Source organism: Anopheles arabiensis (genome assembly GCF_016920715.1).
Source record: "Anopheles arabiensis isolate DONGOLA chromosome Y unlocalized genomic scaffold, AaraD3 chrY_contig0002, whole genome shotgun sequence".
NCBI lineage: Eukaryota > Metazoa > Arthropoda > Insecta > Diptera > Culicidae > Anopheles > Anopheles arabiensis.
In genome coordinates this window covers 122,826-143,669 of record NW_024412076.1, presented here as the reverse complement: position 1 = coordinate 143,669, position 20,844 = coordinate 122,826, and the positions used below count along the sequence as shown (strand labels likewise).

General features: G+C 40.4%; 3 protein-coding genes across 3 annotated transcripts; 1 reads left to right on the top strand and 2 right to left on the bottom strand.

Annotated features, from left to right (window-relative positions):
- Nucleotides 1–4,010: 4,010 nt before the first annotated feature.
- LOC120906967 (histone H2A) lies at nucleotides 4,011–4,449 on the bottom strand. The gene has a single exon (XM_040319016.1). It carries the CDS (start codon nucleotides 4,404–4,406, stop codon nucleotides 4,032–4,034), a length of 375 nt encoding a protein of 124 aa, XP_040174950.1. The 5' UTR covers nucleotides 4,407–4,449; the 3' UTR covers nucleotides 4,011–4,031.
- A 5,907-nt stretch (nucleotides 4,450–10,356) lies between these two features.
- On the top strand, nucleotides 10,357–10,693 carry LOC120906977 (histone H4-like). Its single transcript, XM_040319025.1, has one exon. It carries the CDS (start codon nucleotides 10,381–10,383, stop codon nucleotides 10,690–10,692), a length of 312 nt encoding a protein of 103 aa, XP_040174959.1. The 5' UTR covers nucleotides 10,357–10,380; the 3' UTR covers nucleotide 10,693.
- Nucleotides 10,694–15,474: 4,781 nt separating this feature from the next.
- Nucleotides 15,475–15,913, bottom strand: LOC120906972 (histone H2A). The gene has a single exon (XM_040319022.1). It carries the CDS (start codon nucleotides 15,868–15,870, stop codon nucleotides 15,496–15,498), a length of 375 nt encoding a protein of 124 aa, XP_040174956.1. The 5' UTR covers nucleotides 15,871–15,913; the 3' UTR covers nucleotides 15,475–15,495.
- Nucleotides 15,914–20,844: the final 4,931 nt, after the last annotated feature.

The window sequence follows — 20,844 nt, the reverse complement described above, 5'->3', positions numbered from 1 at the left end:
ATTTCAATATTTCAAGAAAAATGATTAGAAATCTTCATTTTATTTTCAAATGTAGAAGGTTTGTAATTCTAAAGTGTGATTAACTCACTTTGATTTAACCGATTCAATCGGAGAAAAAATAACGAAAATATCAACTTTCCTGAAGTGACAGTAATGCAACTCGATTCGTTTACATATGCTAGTTTAACAAAAATATGCTTCAAAAATATCAATAATCAAAGTAATATTTATGTTTACTATGAATTCTGTCCAAAAAGAAATCGAAAATCGAGTTTTCTATTAATGAAAAAATTGCAAATTTTAGATATTTATTAGAAAGCGCTAACAAATGTCAATTAAGAGCTACCCGCCAGATACTTCATGCAAGAATTGCTAGCAGGGTGATATCACGATGTAAAATTGATTTCAACTCCAAAATCTATGCTGTTCACTGAATGCCATATATTTTCTTGGGATACTGACTTCATTTGGTATACTGACTTAGCGATGCTCCGCGACCGATGTTTCCATTTTAATTTTTACAATTGGTGATTTTTCCCCACCTTCCGTTATCATACAAATGTTTCCCAGTTATTATCCAAGACAAACACCCTTGGACCTCATAGATCGCATAATTAATTATTTGGTAAAAGTAACGCTCAGCCCTCTACGTTACGCTAGCGTTACACGTAACGCTTGTTTAGCGCAAACTCAAGCATCATTTTTTTAAAGCCTGGTTTTACCGTCATGTATAAGCAAAATGAATAGATAATCAATCATGTTGTATTTTTGATTATTTTTATGCAATAATGAGAATATGACAAAATTGAAAACAAATAAAAAGAAGTTCAGGAATCATCTTTGAAGAGAAGACTTATGGAAAATATATGAATACAAAAAATTATCACATTATTATTATATTTTTTATTTTTTACATCAATAACCGATGCTTATAACTACTTTGAGAAATATTTTAATACAATTCTACAAATGGATATGGATGTTATCATAAAAAAAACTTAGTTATTTATTTGTCAAACTATTGGTATTACAAGAATTTTTAATGTTATAAAAGTATTTTTTAACCTCGTTAAGCGCCCTTGCAAAAAGCCCTCGCACCCAAAGCAACTATCATTCCAAATTGCCATAAACGTAAACGTTATGTTTATGTTTATTTGTCTATCGATGGACAATAATGCCCACTCGAACCATTTTAGCAATGTTTTACAATGAGTTCTTTACAATGGATTACAATAACATAAAACATAAAACATGACATAAAAATGTGCACTATGGAACCAAATTTAACACAGAAACACGATCATTAAACTCAGTTGGCAAAATCCTCGGCTCAAAAGCGTCGCTGACTGCGTTGAAAGCACGGCACATGAGTAGGAATGGGTCAGAGGAGCCAAATTGCGTTCTACGATCGTCGAGGGCCAACATTGCCCGAGTCCGGAGCGGCCTGGCCGGAACGTACAGGTTGATGGCAGCCAGTAGTGACGGAGAGTCAATACGGCCGTCGAGAAGTCCCGTGATGAACGACAACCTGGCTTTTCGTATACGCTCACTTAGGGTGGGTAGCCCGAGTAGTAAACACCTAGTCCGGTAATCGAGCCTTTGGTTCCATGAGCGAAGTGCAAATCGTGAAATTTTGCGCTGGATTGATTCCAATCGAGCTAACGGACGCGCTGCAGTTGGCCACCATACGATATTTGCATATTCCATTAATGACCGGATAAGTGAGCAATAGAGCGCCTTGGTGCAAGGTATATCAATAAGCTCGCGAGTCATATTGATAACTAGTCCTAGCATTCTATTGCTGGTGGCTACTACGTGATCCAGCTGATCCTTAAATGATAGTTTTGTATCGAGCAAAACACCTAGATCCTTAACACATTGTTTTCGCGCCAAGGACTGTCCATCAAGCGCATATTCATACAATGATGGGCAGCGAGAACGACTGAAAGTAATGGCTTCACATTTATGTGTGCATAGGGATAAAGCATTACGGTTGCACCAACACTGGAACTCATGCAAGGAAGTTTGCAGTCGGGCGTGGTCTTCTGGTTCACGAATAACACGAAAAATTTTCGCGTCATCTGCGTACAGTAGATGACGCGAAAGCTCAGAAGGATCAATGTCGCGTCGTTGATGAAAAGAAGGAACAGCAAAGGACCCAGGTTGCTGCCCTGCGGGACTCCAGAAGATGCATGCACTGGACTTGACATGTACGGGCCTAACTTCACAGAATATTGACGATCTGTAAGGTACGATCTAAGCCACATTATCATAGGGTTTGGGAGACCAAGTAAGTCGAGTTTCGCTAGCAAGATGGAGTGCGATACACTGTCGAATGCTGCCTTGATATCCGTGTAAATAGCATCTAGTTGTAAACCGTTATCGATAGATTTATGGCATTTGCTAACACATTCTAGTAGATTAGTCGTTGTAGATCGCCTGGGTACAAAACCATGTTGATTCACACTAATATAGTTGCAGGCCGAGGCCAACAATGGCTCGTAGATTAGCATTTCGAACACCTTTGCACACACGCTGAGTGAGGTTATGCCACGATAGTTTACAGCATCATTCTTAGGAAAGATTCCACATCTCAGGGACTCCTTAAAAATCTTCATCAGCGAGGGAGCAAGCGCAGAAGCACACCACTTTAGGATAACGGCCGGTATACCATCTGGGCCAGGGGTATATGAGGATTTGACACGTTTGATGGCAGAGGTGAACGTATCGACAGTGATGACTGGTAGCATAGGGAGCAGTGCACCAACAGGTGTGTTAGAGAGAGCATCGGCCACATCTTCTGGACCAGTAGTTTGAGAAGCGCATATATTAACGTTAATACTAATACAAACGTTAATAGGCAATCAATTCATTTCATGTGTTTAATTTATCTAAATAAACTTTCACTATTTTGTATTTTCTACTTTGGGAATATTACTCCAATCAAAAGCTGTTCGCGTTTTGAGAACTTTAAACTGTAAGACTATTTTGGCTATATCATCGTACCTTAATGAATAATAATAAATCTGTATTGTAATTGTATTTTAAGTATTAAATCGCATTGATATCGAATTATCCTAAAGCAAATAACCAAAATTTTCTGCGAAATGTAAAATATTTTATATACAACAGGTGTGCACCGGTCGGTAGCGAAGATGACAAAAACTCTATAAAATGCTGCTTGGGAATTTTAAAACGGCAAGTAACGCTACTCCTATGTAACGTAGAGGGCTGAGCCTTACTTTTACCAATTATTTAGATGGCGTTACTACCGGTTGCAGAGACTTTGATCACCACTAGATGGCGTTATTGAATGTGGAGTGACATATGCGTTAGGGGCATTTCAATCCATTGTATTTTATTGGCATTCCTACTTTGCAAATGAAAGTATCGTTTTAAAAAAGAAATACTATAAAATGCTACACATATTTGGGTACATGGTTATGTAGATGACGGGTAAAAGGAATCATTGTTGAGATTGTTTGTTTGTATGAATCTTCCTTATTTTTGGTCCCCCTGTTTTAAAGCCATTTCCAACATTTCCCGATATAAAGAAAATCAAACTTTTGTGAGAACTTAATTTCTCCTTAATGCAACACATTTTTCGTTGACCGATACTTTCAACATTTTCTCGTGGTTAACGATAAATCAGGTAAAAGTGTCCTTTACTGTTTTCAGAAAAGGTCAACACACAAGTATCACTGCTTGCATTTCTATGGTAAAACCAACTCTCTTGACAAAGCTACCTGGAAAAATGCACACATCGCTAACGATATGCTGCATTTTGTAAAATTCGTAGTGATGGGTTACAGAATTAAAAACATCAAATGATGCTTTTGTGCCAAAGAAAGGCACATTTTTACCTACATTTTGTACACAGTTTTATGCACGGTTCTTGATATATCGGGATTTTTTTCCTTTCTAGTTCTCCCATATCAGCATAAATCGAATAAAATGTCTTTGGCAAAGTTATTTGTCGCCCTGAAAAGGACGGTTTTGGGTTTGAGATGAAGGAAGCTTTGTCACACAGTTTAAGCCTTCTTTTCGGTCTTCTTGGGCAGCAGCACGGCCTGAATGTTGGGCAGCACACCACCCTGAGCGATGGTTACTCCGGACAGCAGCTTGTTCAACTCCTCGTCGTTGCGGATGGCCAGCTGCAGATGACGCGGGATGATGCGCGTCTTCTTGTTGTCACGGGCAGCGTTTCCGGCCAACTCAAGCACTTCAGCGGCCAAGTATTCCATGACGGCTGCCAGATACACGGGTGCTCCGGCACCGACGCGCTCGGCATAGTTACCCTTGCGCAGGAGACGATGAATACGGCCAACGGGGAACTGAAGACCGGCACGGTTGGAACGGGACTTTGCCTTTCCCTTTACCTTTCCTCCCTTTCCACGGCCAGACATGGTTAGATTTGATTGGGGAACGTTTGTAAGGGATCACGAACAACACGATGTTCCCTTTGAGAAGGGTCTTTTTATACTAGAACAATTTTGACCCGACCGATGCTTATATAGCAGCTCATTCGTGCTGCCCGATACTCGTTTGGAATTTTTCGAGCTGCACGATACGTATTCTCTCTCACAGCCCGTTATAAGCGATCGGAGAGCTTGGAATTTTTCTAGAACGCAATCACCCAGTACGCCTCCAACCGACTTGTGACAGCTGAAGTGTGCGGACGTATTTCTTATACCTCCTGCTCTGTAGTCTGTGATTTGTTACCCGGTATTTTCCTCTTTGTTTCGTGTGCGACCTTGCTGTGAAGTGTTAACTGTTACCTTAGCCGTTCAATGCAGTCCTTTTCAGGACTGGTTTTACGTGGTTAGGGATAATATCTGTATCACAGTGAAGTGTTTGTTGGTGTGGTGATTTTGTGATTTTAACAGTGATTTGAAATTGAAATAAACAGTTGTTTTAAAGATACATTTTTACATTGGGCCGACAACATGTCAGACCCTCCCCCCCTTAGGGGGGAATTTTCCCCCTCCCGGGACCACTCGTAGAGTGAGACCTATGCCCCCGTGGATGGACAAAGACAATGAGAATGGTGAACTAAAGTATTTGGTGCTTCAAATGGCAAATGATTCTGTCTTGCCCGTAAACCCGTTCATCGTAGGTAAAACCATCAAGGACGCCGTTGGCAGTGATCTTAGTGAGTTTGGCCGTAAAATCGACAGTGGAAAGAAGCTTTTGCTGAAAACTAGGAACCAAAGCCACTTCGAGAAGCTTCAAAAATTACAAAGTTAATCGATGGATCCCTTGTGAAAGTTGCTCCTCATGTGACCCTCAATAGTGTTCAGTGTGTAATTTTTGCCCCGGATCTAAAAGGATTAAGTGATGAAGATATTCTGGAGAACTTGAGTGACCAAAAAGTAATGAATGCTCGACGTTTTACGCGTAAAGTGAATGGTGAAATTGTGCCAACAAACATTTTTCTGCTTCGAATCAATGCTACCTCCATTCCGGAGTTTATTCGCCTTGGTGCTTTACAAGTGAAAACAAGAGCCTATTACCCGAAACCAATGCAGTGTTTTAAGTGTGGACAGTTTGGACATACACAGATTCACTGTAAACTGTCGCCTACCTGCACTAACTGTGGTACCCCTGCGCATGGAGAGTGCACCGTAGATCCCGTGTGCATAAACTGCAAGGACAACCACAGCACCACGTCTCGTACCTGTCCCCGCTACATTCAAGAAGAACAGGTCATCAAGTACAAGATCGACAACAACTGTTCTTACGGTGAGGCACGTAAAGTTCTGCTTAATGCTACCCATTCCACAAATTCTAGTCCCATTCAAAACCGCATCACATACGCACAACAGACACACACAGTAGATGAAAAAGACACCCAAATTGAAGAACTCAAGAAAAAGAATGAATCTCTAGAAAAATGATAATTTTGCTTACACAAACAGCAACTAATCTAACAACAAAAATCGAAGATCAGGATAAAACTATGAAAAGAATGTGCAAGAATTTTGAAAAGAGTTTAGAAAAAAGAAAATAGAATCTCAAATGGAAATTGAAGAGGATGAAAGTGAAGAAGAATTAGACGATTTTAGCACGGAAGAAAGCACGGAAGAAAGCACTGAAGAAGAAACTGAAGAAGATAATGAAGACGAAAAAGTAGAAAAAGTAAAACATGTAAAACAAAATGACGCAGACGAACAAAATAACACCACTAACAAACGGAAACGTTCCCACCAAAAGAACACCCCCTCCTCGGAAGAGGAATCCCAACCCCGAAAAATCATCCCCATCTCTCCCTCATCCCAATCCCCCGACCCTCCCACATCCAATCCTTCTCCCTCTGTTGCCTCTAAAAAACTCTTAGGTCTAACACGAAATCTGTAGATTAGTTTATAATTTCAATATTAACAATATCCTTCTGATTATAAGCATAAACTTTTATCCATTTTTCCTTTACTACATAATTCAATTCATCATATCAATCGAATAACTATTCATCCATATTTGCATTATCCTGGAATATCAGAAGCATGAACCAAAATATAGAAGAACTAAAACTACTAATCAATAGACACGATCCAACAATAATCACCCTTCAAGAAGTAATGACAGTTTCCTCTCTCCTTAGCTCTCCTCTTAATAGATACAATTGGTACACTAACATACACCCAACTATACCTCATCATAGTGTAGCTGTAGGCATTTTAAAACACATTCCATCAAATAGAATAGCTTTATCCACTAATCTTCCCGCAGTAGTTGTATAAATTTCTTCTCCCGTACAATGCTCCATAGTATGTTTATATCTTTCTCATTCAATCAACCCTTTTACAATAATTTCCGATCTCACTAGTACCTTTCAGCAAATAAATAATAATTTAATTGTTTTAGGGGATTTTAATGCCCAACATACCACCTGGGGATGCTCGACCTCATGTAACAGAGGGAACAGCATTGCTTGTGTTTTTGAAACAATTGGTCTGGAAGTAATTTCAAACCGATCTGCTACACGTATTTCTCCCATAAACGGCAAAGGCTCCATACTTGACTACTGCGCTGTGTCATCTTCTATGGCACAGCAGTTCACAGTTACAGTTTCTAATGACACTCATGGTAGTGATCATTTTCCACTTTTAATCCACAGTAGTTTAAATCCCCAGCGGCCTCTTCTCCGCCCCAGGTGGAAATATGAGGAGGCCAATTGGGCAGCATATCAAAGAGAAATAATATTCAATCTTCCACTTGATGAAAATCCCCTCTCTCTCGCTTTACTGCATGCATTGAATACGCCGCTTCTCGGAGTATTCCCCGTACAACTGGAAAACCTGGAAAAGATGTGAGCCATGGTGGAACGCAACAGTTGCTGCAGCTATTAAAGCTCGCAGAGCTGCTTTGCGTAAATTTCGCCGAGCTAGCGAAAATCCGGATAATTTTTTCACACCAATTTTTGCTGAGGAATTTCGTACAGCCAATCGACTTGCCAAGGAAGCAGTTCGTCTTGCCAAAAGAATTACTGGGATAATTTCATTAATGAAATTAATCCTCAGTTATCTAGCAAGGAAGTGTGGAGGCGAGTCGGTTGTTTGAATGGTAAAAATCAACAAAGCTCCACAATAGTTCTCAAAACCCAGGACACTATCATTGCCCCTGCTGAAGTACCTGAAGCCTTTGCCATCCACTTTTCTGATGTTTCTGCCACACACAATTATCCGAGTAATTTTCAAACCCATAAACTTAACACTGAATCTGTTCCAATTTCTTTCCCTGATGCCACTGAACATAGATACAATAGTCTTTTCACATTAACTGAACTCCATTGGGCATTAAGGAAATGTAAAGGTAGATCTGCTGGTCCCGATAACATAGGATATCCCTTACTGCAAAACCTCCCTGTAGAATCTAAATCCACCCTTCTTAACATTTACAATAGTATTTGGTCTTCTGGTAATATTCCTAATGATTGGAAAAGTAGTTTAACTATCCCCATACCCAAACCTAACAAACCTAACCACAACGTTGATAGCTACCGTCCAATCTCCTCCTTAGCTGCATGGGTAAAGTTTTAGAACGCATGGTTAATCGCCGCCTCTCGCAAGAATTAGAAGACAGAAACCTGCTTAGCTCTGACCAACACGCTTTTCGGAGCGGGTTGGGCACGGAAAACATATTTTGCCAAATTAGATGATACTATTCAAAAATCAATAGACCAGGATCATCACATAGACTTTGCCATCATAGATATTTCCAAAGCTTTTGATCGCACTTGGCGCCATTCCATTCTTTCTCAACTAGCTTTTTGGGGCTTTGGTGGCCGGCTCACTAATTTCATAGACAATTTTTTACAGACAGATCATTTAGAGTCCTAATCGGTAATAGTGTTTCTAATCCATATCCTCTAGAAAACGGTGTCCCTCAGGGCGCCATCCTTTCTCCTACACTTTTCCTTATCAGTATAGAATCTCTGTTTTGCTCCATTCCATATGAAATCAAACCTTTTGTCTATGCCGATGATATCATTCTGGTCTCTTCATCGAGATCTGTTAGCACGTCTCGTCAGCTTCTCCAAAAAGGAGTTGACAAGATAAGGCAATGGTCTCGGTGGACAGGTCATGAAATATCCCATTCCAAATCTCAAATCCTTCATATCTGCAAAATGGGCTTTCATCGCAAACTACCAATCAAACTTCACAACCACATCATACCAAATGTAAACTCAGCGAAAATATTAGGTGTTACATTTGACACAAAACTTACTTTCATTCCCCACTCCAACCGGATAAGAAAAGAAGCAAAACCAGACTTAACCTCTTTAGGATGTTAGGAGCTGGACAACATCGTGCATCACGTCTAACACTTCTGCAGATTCTCAATTGCTGGCTGCTTCCCAAAATTCTCTACGGTATTGAGATTGTCTCTCGGCAACGAGAAAACTTTGAGAAGCGTATTGCTCCCATATACCATACAGCCATCCGCCTTTCAACTGGAGCCTTCTGCACCAGTCCAATCCTCTCTCTACTTTGTGAGAGCGGACTTCTTCCTTTTGATTACATTATCACCAACAGATTAACAGCAGCAGCAGGACGCATCCTAGAGAAGGACATCAAAGCCGAATCATTTATCAACAGAGTCAATGCACAATTTCATGCCCTTACCAACAACCAGCTTCCCCATATCAGCAAGCTTACCGGACGCGGAGGACGCCCTTGGTATCGTCAACCGCCTACAATTGACTGGTCTTTAAAAGATAAACTACGTGCAGGAAATTGCAGCCATATCGCCGGCCATCATTTTACCAGTCTCATCCAAAGCAAATACCAGAATCACCATCATATCTTTACCGACGGCTCTGTCCTTAATGAATCCGCCGGTTTCGGTATTTTCTCCTCCAACAACAGTTGTGCCATCAAACTACCAGACCATACCTCTATATTCTCAGCTGAAGCAATAGCCATGATAGTCGCCGCGCAAGAAGGTATTTGCCTTAATAAACCAAATATTATTTTCACCGACAGTGCCAGTGTTTTAGCCGCCCTAGAACATGGTAACATCCGAGATCCGTACATCCAACTATTAGATCAACTAGATAACTCCCCGGTTATAACATTCTGCTGGATACCTGGTCACTCGAGTATCAGCGGAAACGAGAAAGCTGACTAACTTGCAAACCAGGGTCGGCTCCGTCCTCCAGAAAACAACACAACCATAGCCCGCAGAGACTTCAACAAATGGAGCAAAACAATAGTTGACAAAAATGGAACCTCACCTGGCACCGGAAACAAAATTCTATTCTTCGAACCATCAAACCATCAACAACAGCCTGGAAAGACACACACTCCAGCCAGAACCAACGAGTGCTATCACGCCTCAGGATTGGACACACCCGGCTTACACATTCCTATCTCCTAGAAAAGTCCAGTCCACCGTTATGCAGCTTTTGTGGCGTAAACATTACTGTTCGTCATATTCTCACCGATTGCCATGGATATACCACCGAACGCGCCTTATGCCATCTTGATACCAGCATAGACATCATCCTATCACCCGACCCCAAATGTCAGCGAAAACTCCTCAAATTCCTCCGTATGACAAACCTTTATGAAGAAATTTAGTTTATCAGAGTAATATGTGTCGTAAATTAATATTGATCTTAATTTGATAATTAAATAAATTGATCTTCCTTTTAGTTTTACGCTTAGTTTTAAGGTAACCGAGCAAACTCGGATTAAGGTTTACACAGGGAGGAAATGCCCTGGGTAAGAAGATTGTTAGGTTTTAGTAGTTTCCGAAGAGGCGAATGAAGCCGAAAGGCTCAAAGTCTCTATAAAAATCAATAACAAAAAAAAAAAAAAAATTCGTGATCGTCAATTTGAAGTGTGAACATCGTGAACGTACAATCCTGTGCTCATCATGACTGGAAGAGGAAAGGGAGGAAAAGGTTTGGGTAAAGGAGGAGCCAAGCGTCACCGAAAAGTGCTGCGAGATAACATCCAGGGCATTACCAAGCCCGCCATCCGCCGTTTGGCTCGGCACGGAGGAGTGAAACGTATCTCCGGCCTCATCTACGAGGAAACCCGTGGCGTCCTGAAAGTGTTTCTGGAGAATGTGATCCGTGATGCGGTCACTTACACTGAACACGCCAAGCGTAAGACCGTCACCGCTATGGATGTGGTGTATGCTCTGAAGCGTCAGGGCCGCACTCTGTACGGTTTCGGAGGTTAAATTCAACGTGCTCTAACAAACCTCCAAATGGAGTCTCAAATCAAACGGTCCTTTTCAGGACCACAATACATTACTCAAGAGCTGTGTCTTTCGCAACATTAAAATGTTTTATTTGAGAGAAAAAATGTCTTTGATGGCTTCTGATGGTGGGCGTATAACATTTTACTCGCATAACAAGCACTCACACTGCTGTATATTCAGTGCATTTACATGAGATGTCGTTTTGTTAATGTGATTTTTAACTTATACGTGTGCGTTTGAAGCGTTCTCAAAGGCAACGGTTAAAGCGTTGGTTAAAATGAATCATTTTTCTTTCTTGCTTTTTTTATCTAAATTTTCTAATAAAAATATTTTTTAGGGCAAACCTCTAATCTTCTTGAAGCAACAATCGCCGCGTGGATCATACCGTTTTTTTTTTGCATCAGCTCGAATATGACTTAAACATTTGCATCGTTCCTATATACTTGGGATAACTCATCAAAAAAGGAAAACTGGTGATAAAAAACTACACCGTTTACATCAAGTTTGTGAATTTATTATAACAGCTAACAGCGTCAATGCTGCCTTTGACTCCGTAAATCACTCAACGCTAATTTCAAAACTATCAAGCTATTGGCTCTCCTGTTATTTAAGTGTTTGACATGTTACAATGAATATTTCGTCCGGAGTTCCACAAGGCAGTATTCTCGGCCCTATTCTTTTTAAAATTTTCATAGATCAATGTTATGTACGTTATACCAGATTGCGAAAAATTGTTTTATGCAGATGAAATGAAAACGTTCCTACCGGTATCTGATCAAACCGATTGTTTAACTGTTCTAAATTGTTTAATTGGATTTAACCCATGGTGGAATTCCAATTTGATGCGTCTCAACATATCAAAATGCTCTGTTACATCCTGCCCTAGGAACATTTTAGAAAATATTAGAAGACTGGAAAATATTAGAAAGAAAAAACAAAGAATATAAATGTTAATGCGGCATTGTATAGGATTTTCCCTTTCACTACAAAATTAAAATCTATGGCTCTAGTATTCTCTAGGAAAATACCAACACAATTATTCATTCATATTCTTTGGAAAGGGCTAACAAGTCTCAAGCAAAAGCTACCCGTCAGATACTTTAAGTAAGATTTGCTAGCAAAATGATATGAAGATGTAGAATTAACTCAAACTCCAAAGTCTATGCTGTTAACTGAATGCCATATATTTTCTTGGGATACTGACTTCATTTGGTATACTGACTTAGCGATGCTCCGCGACCGATGTTTCCATTTTAATTTTTACAATTGGTGATTTTTCCCCACCTTCCGTTATCATACAAATGTTTCCCAGTTATTATCCAAGACAAACACCCTTGGACCTCATAGATCGCATAATTAATTATTTGGTAAAAGTAACGCTCAGCCCTCTACGTTACGCTAGCGTTACACGTAACGCTTGTTTAGCGCAAACTCAAGCATCATTTTTTAAAGCCTGGTTTTACCGTCATGTATAAGCAAAACGAATAGATAATCAATCATGTTGTATTTTTGATTATTTTTATGCAATAATGAGAATATGACAAAATTGAAAACAAATAAAAAGAAGTTCAGGAATCATCTTTGAAGAGAAGACTTATGGAAAATATATGAATACAAAAAATTATCACATTATTATTATATTTTTTATTTTTTTACATCAATAACCGATGCTTATAACTACTTTGAGAAATATTTTAATACAATTCTACAAATGGATATGGATGTTATCATAAAAAAAACTTAGTTATTTATTTGTCAAACTATTGGTATTACAAGAATTTTTAATGTCATAAAAGTATTTTTTAACCTCGTTAAGCGCCCTTGCAAAAAAAGCCCTCGCACCCAAAGCAACTATCATTCCAAATTGCCATAAACGTAAACGTTATGTTTATGTTTATTTGTCTATCGATGGACAATAATGGCCTCTCGAACCATTTTAGCAATGTTTTACAATGAGTTCTTTACAATGGATTACAATAACATAAAACATAAAACATGACATAAAAATGTGCACTATGGAACCAAATTTAACACAGAAACACGATCATTAAACTCAGTTGGCAAAATCCTCGGCTCAAAAGCGTCGCTGACTGCGTTGAAAGCACGGCACATGAGTAGGAATGGGTCAGAGGAGCCAAATTGCGTTCTACGATCGTCGAGGGCCAACATTGCCCGAGTCCGGAGCGGCCTGGCCGGAACGTACAGGTTGATGGCAGCCAGTAGTGACGGAGAGTCAATACGGCCGTCGAGAAGTCCCGTGATGAACGACAACCTGGCTTTTCGTATACGCTCACTTAGGGTGGGTAGCCCGAGTAGTAAACACCTAGTCCGGTAATCGAGCCTTTGGTTCCATGAGCGAAGTGCAAATCGTGAAATTTTGCGCTGGATTGATTCCAATCGAGCTAACGGACGCGCTGCAGTTGGCCACCATACGATATTTGCATATTCCATTAATGACCAGATAAGTGAGCAATAGAGCGCCTTGGTGCAAGGTATATCAATAAGCTCGCGAGTCATATTGATAACTAGTCCTAGCATTCTATTGCTGGTGGCTACTACGTGATCCAGCTGATCCTTAAATGATAGTTTTGTATCGAGCAAAACACCTAGATCCTTAACACATTGTTTTCGCGCCAAGGACTGTCCATCAAGCGCATATTCATACAATGATGGGCAGCGAGAACGACTGAAAGTAATGGCTTCACATTTATGTGTGCATAGGGATAAAGCATTACGGTTGCACCAACACTGGAACTCATGCAAGGAAGTTTGCAGTCGGGCGTGGTCTTCTGGTTCACGAATAACACGAAAAATTTTCGCGTCATCTGCGTACAGTAGATGACGCGAAAGCCGGAAGGATCAATGTCGCGTCGTTGATGAAAAGAAGGAACAGCAAAGGACCCAGGTTGCTGCCCTGCGGGACTCCAGAAGATGCATGCACTGGACTTGACATGTACGGGCCTAACTTCACAGAATATTGACGATCTGTAAGGTACGATCTAAGCCACATTATCATAGGGTTTGGGAGACCAAGTAAGTCGAGTTTCGCTAGCAAGATGGAGTGCGATACACTGTCGAATGCTGCCTTGATATCCGTGTAAATAGCATCTAGTTGTAAACCGTTATCGATAGATTTATGGCATTTGCTAACACATTCTAGTAGATTAGTCGTTGTAGATCGCCTGGGTACAAAACCATGTTGATTCACACTAATATAGTTGCAGGCCGAGGCCAACAATGGCTCGTAGATTAGCATTTCGAACACCTTTGCACACACGCTGAGTGAGGTTATGCCACGATAGTTTACAGCATCATTCTTAGGAAAGATTCCACATCTCAGGGACTCCTTAAAAATCTTCATCAGCGAGGGAGCAAGCGCAGAAGCACACCACTTTAGGATAACGGCCGGTATACCATCTGGGCCAGGGGTATATGAGGATTTGACACGTTTGATGGCAGAGGTGAACGTATCGACAGTGATGACTGGTAGCATAGGGAGCAGTGCACCAACAGGTGTGTTAGAGAGAGCATCGGCCACATCTTCTGGACCAGTAGTTTGAGAAGCGCATATATTAACGTTAATACTAATACAAACGTTAATAGGCAATCAATTCATTTCATGTGTTTAATTTATCTAAATAAACTTTCACTATTTTGTATTTTCTACTTTGGGAATATTACTCCAATCAAAAGCTGTTCGCGTTTTGAGAACTTTAAACTGTAAGACTATTTTGGCTATATCATCGTACCTTAATGAATAATAATAAATCTGTATTGTAATTGTATTTTAAGTATTAAATCGCATTGATATCGAATTATCCTAAAGCAAATAACCAAAATTTTCTGCGAAATGTAAAATATTTTATATACAACAGGTGTGCACCGGTCGGTAGCGAAGATGACAAAAACTCTATAAAATGCTGCTTGGGAATTTTAAAACGGCAAGTAACGCTACTCCTATGTAACGTAGAGGGCTGAGCCTTACTTTTACCAATTATTTAGATGGCGTTACTACCGGTTGCAGAGACTTTGATCACCACTAGATGGCGTTATTGAATGTGGAGTGACATATGCGTTAGGGGCATTTCAATCCATTGTATTTTATTGGCATTCCTACTTTGCAAATGAAAGTATCGTTTTAAAAAAGAAATACTATAAAATGCTACACATATTTGGGTACATGGTTATGTAGATGACGGGTAAAAGGAATCATTGTTGAGATTGTTTGTTTGTATGAATCTTCCTTATTTTTGGTCCCCCTGTTTTAAAGCCATTTCCAACATTTCCCGATATAAAGAAAATCAAACTTTTGTGAGAACTTAATTTCTCCTTAATGCAACACATTTTTCGTTGACCGATACTTTCAACATTTTCTCGTGGTTAACGATAAATCAGGTAAAAGTGTCCTTTACTGTTTTCAGAAAAAGGTCAACACACAAGTATCACTGCTTGCATTTCTATGGTAAAACCAACTCTCTTGACAAAGCTACCTGGAAAAATGCACACATCGCTAACGATATGCTGCATTTTGTAAAATTCGTAGTGATGGGTTACAGAATTAAAAACATCAAATGATGCTTTTTGTGCCAAAGAAAGGCACATTTTTACCTACATTTTGTACACAGTTTTATGCACGGTTCTTGATATATCGGGATTTTTTTCCTTTCTAGTTCAGCATAAATCGAATCAGCATAAATCGAATAAAATGTCTTTGGCAAAGTTATTTGTCGCCCTGAAAAGGACGGTTTTGGGTTTGAGATGAAGGAAGCTTTGTCACACAGTTTAAGCCTTCTTTTCGGTCTTCTTGGGCAGCAGCACGGCCTGAATGTTGGGCAGCACACCACCCTGAGCGATGGTTACTCCGGACAGCAGCTTGTTCAACTCCTCGTCGTTGCGGATGGCCAGCTGCAGATGACGCGGGATGATGCGCGTCTTCTTGTTGTCACGGGCAGCGTTTCCGGCCAACTCAAGCACTTCAGCGGCCAAGTATTCCATGACGGCTGCCAGATACACGGGTGCTCCGGCACCGACGCGCTCGGCATAGTTACCCTTGCGCAGGAGACGATGAATACGGCCAACGGGGAACTGAAGACCGGCACGGTTGGAACGGGACTTTGCCTTTCCCTTTACCTTTCCTCCCTTTCCACGGCCAGACATGGTTAGATTTGATTGGGGAACGTTTGTAAGGGATCACGAACAACACGATGTTCCCTTTGAGAAGGGTCTTTTTTATACTAGAACAATTTTGACCCGACCGATGCTTATATAGCAGCTCATTCGTGCTGCCCGATACTCGTTTGGAATTTTTCGAGCTGCACGATACGTATTCTCTCTCACAGCCCGTTATAAGCGATCGGAGAGCTTGGAATTTTTCTAGAACGCAATCACCCAGTACGCCTCCAACCGACTTGTGACAGCTGAAGTGTGCGGACGTATTTCTTATACCTCCTGCTCTGTAGATTTGTTACCCGGTATTTTTCCTCTTTGTTTCGTGTGCGACCTTGCTGTGAAGTGTTACTTTTAGTTGTTCAATGCAGTCCTTTTCAGGACTGGTTTTACGTGGTTAGGGATAATATCTGTATCACAGTGAAATGTTTGTTGGTGTGGTGATTCTGTGATTTAAACAGTGATTTGAAATTGAAATAAATAATTGTTTTAAAGAAATATTTTTACATTGGGCCGACAACATGTCAGACCCTCCCCCCTTAGGGGGGAATTTTCCCCCTCCCGGGACCACTCGTAGAGTGAGACCTATGCCCCCGTGGATGGACAAAGACAATGAGAATGGTGAACTAAAGTATTTGGTGCTTCAAATGGCAAATGATTCTGTCTTGCCCGTAAACCCGTTCATCGTAGGTAAAACCATCAAGGACGCCGTTGGCAGTGATCTTAGTGAGTTTGGCCGTAAAATCGACAGTGGAAAGAAGCTTTTGCTGAAAACTAGGAACCAAAGCCACTTCGAGAAGCTTCAAAAATTACAAAGTTAATCGATGGAACCCTTGTGAAAGTTGCTCCTCATGTGACCCTCAATAGTGTTCAGTGTGTAATTTTTGCCCTGGATCTAAAAGGATTAAGTGATGAAGATATTCTGGAGAACTTGAGTGACCAAAAAGTAATGAATGCTCGACGTTTTACGCGTAAAGTGAATGGTGAAATTGTGCCAACAAACATTTTTCTGCTTCGAATCAATGCTACCTCCATTCCGGAGTTTATTCGCCTTGGTGCTTTACAAGTGAAAACAAGAGCCTATTACCCGAAACCAATGCAGTGTTTTAAGTGTGGACAGTTTGGACATACACAGATTCACTGTAAACTGTCGCCTACCTGCACTAACTGTGGTACCCCTGCGCATGGAGAGTGCACCGTAGATCCCGTGTGCATAAACTGCAAGGACAACCACAGCACCACGTCTCGTACCTGTCCCCGCTACATTCAAGAAGAACAGGTCATCAAGTACAAGATCGACAACAACTGTTCTTACGGTGAGGCACGTAAAGTTCTGCTTAATGCTACCCATTCCACAAATTCTAGTCCCATTCAAAACCGCATCACATACGCACAACAGACACACACAGTAGATGAAAAAGACACCCAAATTGAAGAACTCAAGAAAAAGAATGAATCTCTAGAAAAATGATAATTTTGCTTACACAAACAGCAACTAATCTAACAACAAAAATCGAAGATCAGGATAAAACTATGAAAAGAATGTGCAAGAATTTTGAAAAGAGTTTAGAAAAAAAGAAAATAGAATCTCAAATGGAAATTGAAGAGGATGAAAGTGAAGAAGAATTAGACGATTTTAGCATGGAAGAAAGCACGGAAGAAAGCACTGAAGAAGAAACTGAAGAAGATAATGAAGACGAAAAAGTAGAAAAAGTAAAACATGTAAAACAAAATGACGCAGACGAACAAAATAACACCACTAACAAACGGAAACGTTCCCACCAAAAGAACACCCCCTCCTCGGAAGAGGAATCCCAACCCCGAAAAATCATCCCCATCTCTCCCTCATCCCAATCCCCCGACCCTCCCACATCCAATCCTTCTCCCTCTGTTGCCTCTAAAAAACTCTTAGGTCTAACACGAAATCTGTAGATTAGTTTATAATTTCAATATTAACAATATCCTTCTGATTATAAGCATAAACTTTTATCCATTTTTCCTTTACTACATAATTCAATTCATCATATCAATCGAATAACTATTCATCCATATTTGCATTATCCTGGAATATCAGAAGCATGAACCAAAATATAGAAGAACTAAAACTACTAATCAATAGACACGATCCAACAATAATCACCCTTCAAGAAGTAATGACAGTTTCCTCTCTCCTTAGCTCTCCTCTTAATAGATACAATTGGTACACTAACATACACCCAACTATACCTTATCATAGTGTAGCTGTAGGCATTTTAAAACACATTCCATCAAATAGAATAGCTATATCCACTAATCTTCCCGCAGTAGTTGTAGAAATTTCTTCTCCCGTACAATGCTCCATAGTATGTTTATATCTTTCTCATTCAATCAACCCTTTTACAATAATTTCCGATCTCACTAGTACCTTTCAGCAAATAAATAATAATTTAATTGTTTTAGGGGATTTTAATGCCCAACATACCACCTGGGGATGCTCGACCTCATGTAACAGAGGGAACAGCATTGCTTGTGTTTTTGAAACAATTGGTCTGGAAGTAATTTCAAACCGATCTGCTACACGTATTTCTCCCATAAACGGCAAAGGCTCCATACTTGACTACTGCGCTGTGTCATCTTCTATGGTACAGCAGTTCACAGTTACAGTTTCTAATGACACTCATGGTAGTGATCATTTTCCACTTTTAATCCACAGTAGTTTAAATCCCCAGCGGCCTCTTCTCCGCCCCAGGTGGAAATATGAGGAGGCCAATTGGGCAGCATATCAAAGAGAAATAATATTCAATCTTCCACTTGATGAAAATCCCCCTCTCTCGCTTTACTGCATGCATTGAATACGCCGCTTCTCGGAGTATTCCCCGTACAACTGGAAAACCTGGAAAAGATGTGAGCCATGGTGGAACGCAACAGTTGCTGCAGCTATTAAAGCTCGCAGAGCTACTTTGCGTAAATTCCGCCGAGCTAGCAAAAATCCAGATAATTTTTTCACACCAATTTTTGCTGAGGAATTTCGTACAGCCAATCGACTTGCCAAGGAAGCAGTTCGTCTTGCCAAAAGAATTACTGGGATAATTTCATTAATGAAATTAATCCTCAGTTATCTAGCAAGGAAGTGTGGAGGCGAGTCGGTTGTTTGAATGGTAAAAATCAACAAAGCTCCATAATAGTTCTCAAAACCCAGGACACTATCATTGCCCCTGCTGAAGTACCTGAAGCCTTTGCCATCCACTTTTCTGATGTTTCTGCCACACACAATTATCCGAGTAATTTTCAAACCCATAAACTTAACACTGAATCTGTTCCAATTTCTTTCCCTGATGCCACTGAACATAGATACAATAGTCTTTTCACATTAACTGAACTCCATTGGGCATTAAGGAAATGTAAAGGTAGATCTGCTGGTCCCGATAACATAGGATATCCCTTACTGCAAAACCTCCCTGTAGAATCTAAATCCACCCTTCTTAACATTTACAATAGTATTTGGTCTTCTGGTAATATTCCTAATGATTGGAAAAGTAGTTTAACTATCCCCATACCCAAACCTAACAAAACTAACCACAACGTTGATAGCTACCGTCCAATCTCCCTCCTTAGCTGCATGGGTAAAGTTTTAGAACGCATGGTTAATCGCCGCCTCTCGCAAGAATTAGAAGACAGAAACCTGCTTAGCTCTGACCAACACGCTTTTCGGAGCGGGTTGGGCACGGAAAACATATTTTGCCAAATTAGATGATACTATTCAAAAATCAATAGACCAGGATCATCACATAGACTTTGCCATCATAGATATTTCCAAAGCTTTTGATCGCACTTGGCGCCATTCCATTCTTTCTCAACTAGCTTTTTGGGGCTTTGGTGGCCGGCTCACTAATTTCATAGACAATTTTTTTACAGACAGATCATTTAGAGTCCTAATCGGTAATAGTGTTTCTAATCCATATCCTCTAGAAAACGGTGTCCCTCAGGGCGCCATCCTTTCTCCTACACTTTTCCTTATCAGTATAGAATCTCTGTTTTGCTCCATTCCATATGAAATCAAACCTTTTGTCTATGCCGATGATATCATTCTGGTCTCTTCATCGAGATCTGTTAGCACGTCTCGTCAGCTTCTCCAAAAAGGAGTTGACAAGATAAGGCAATGGTCTCGGTGGACAGGTCATGAAATATCCCATTCCAAATCTCAAATCCTTCATATCTGCAAAATGGGCTTTCATCGCAAACTACCAATCAAACTTCACAACCACATCATACCAAATGTAAACTCAGCGAAAATATTAGGTGTTACATTTGACACAAAACTTACTTTCATTCCCCACTCCAACCGGATAAGAAAAGAAGCAAAACCAGACTTAACCTCTTTAGGATGTTAGGAGCTGGACAACATCGTGCATCACGTCTAACACTTCTGCAGATTCTCAATAGCTGGCTGCTTCCCAAAATTCTCTACGGTATTGAGATTGTCTCTCGGCAACGAGAAAACTTTGAGAAGCGTATTGCTCCCATATACCATACAGCCATCCGCCTTTCAACTGGAGCCTTCTGCACCAGTCCAATCCTCTCTCTACTTTGTGAGAGCGGACTTCTTCCTTTTGATTACATTATCACCAACAGATTAACAGCAGCAGCAGGACGCATCCTAGAGAAGGACATCAAAGCCGAATCATTTATCAACAGAGTCAATGCACAATTTCATGCCCTTACCAACAACCAGCTTCCCCATATCAGCAAGCTTACCGGACGCGGAGGACGCCCTTGGTATCGTCAACCGCCTACAATTGACTGGTCTTTAAAAGATAAACTACGTGCAGGAAATTGCAGCCATATCGCCGGCCATCATTTTACCAGTCTCATCCAAAGCAAATACCAGAATCACCATCATATCTTTACCGACGGCTCTGTCCTTAATGAATCCGCCGGTTTCGGTATTTTCTCCTCCAACAACAGTTGTGCCATCAAACTACCAGA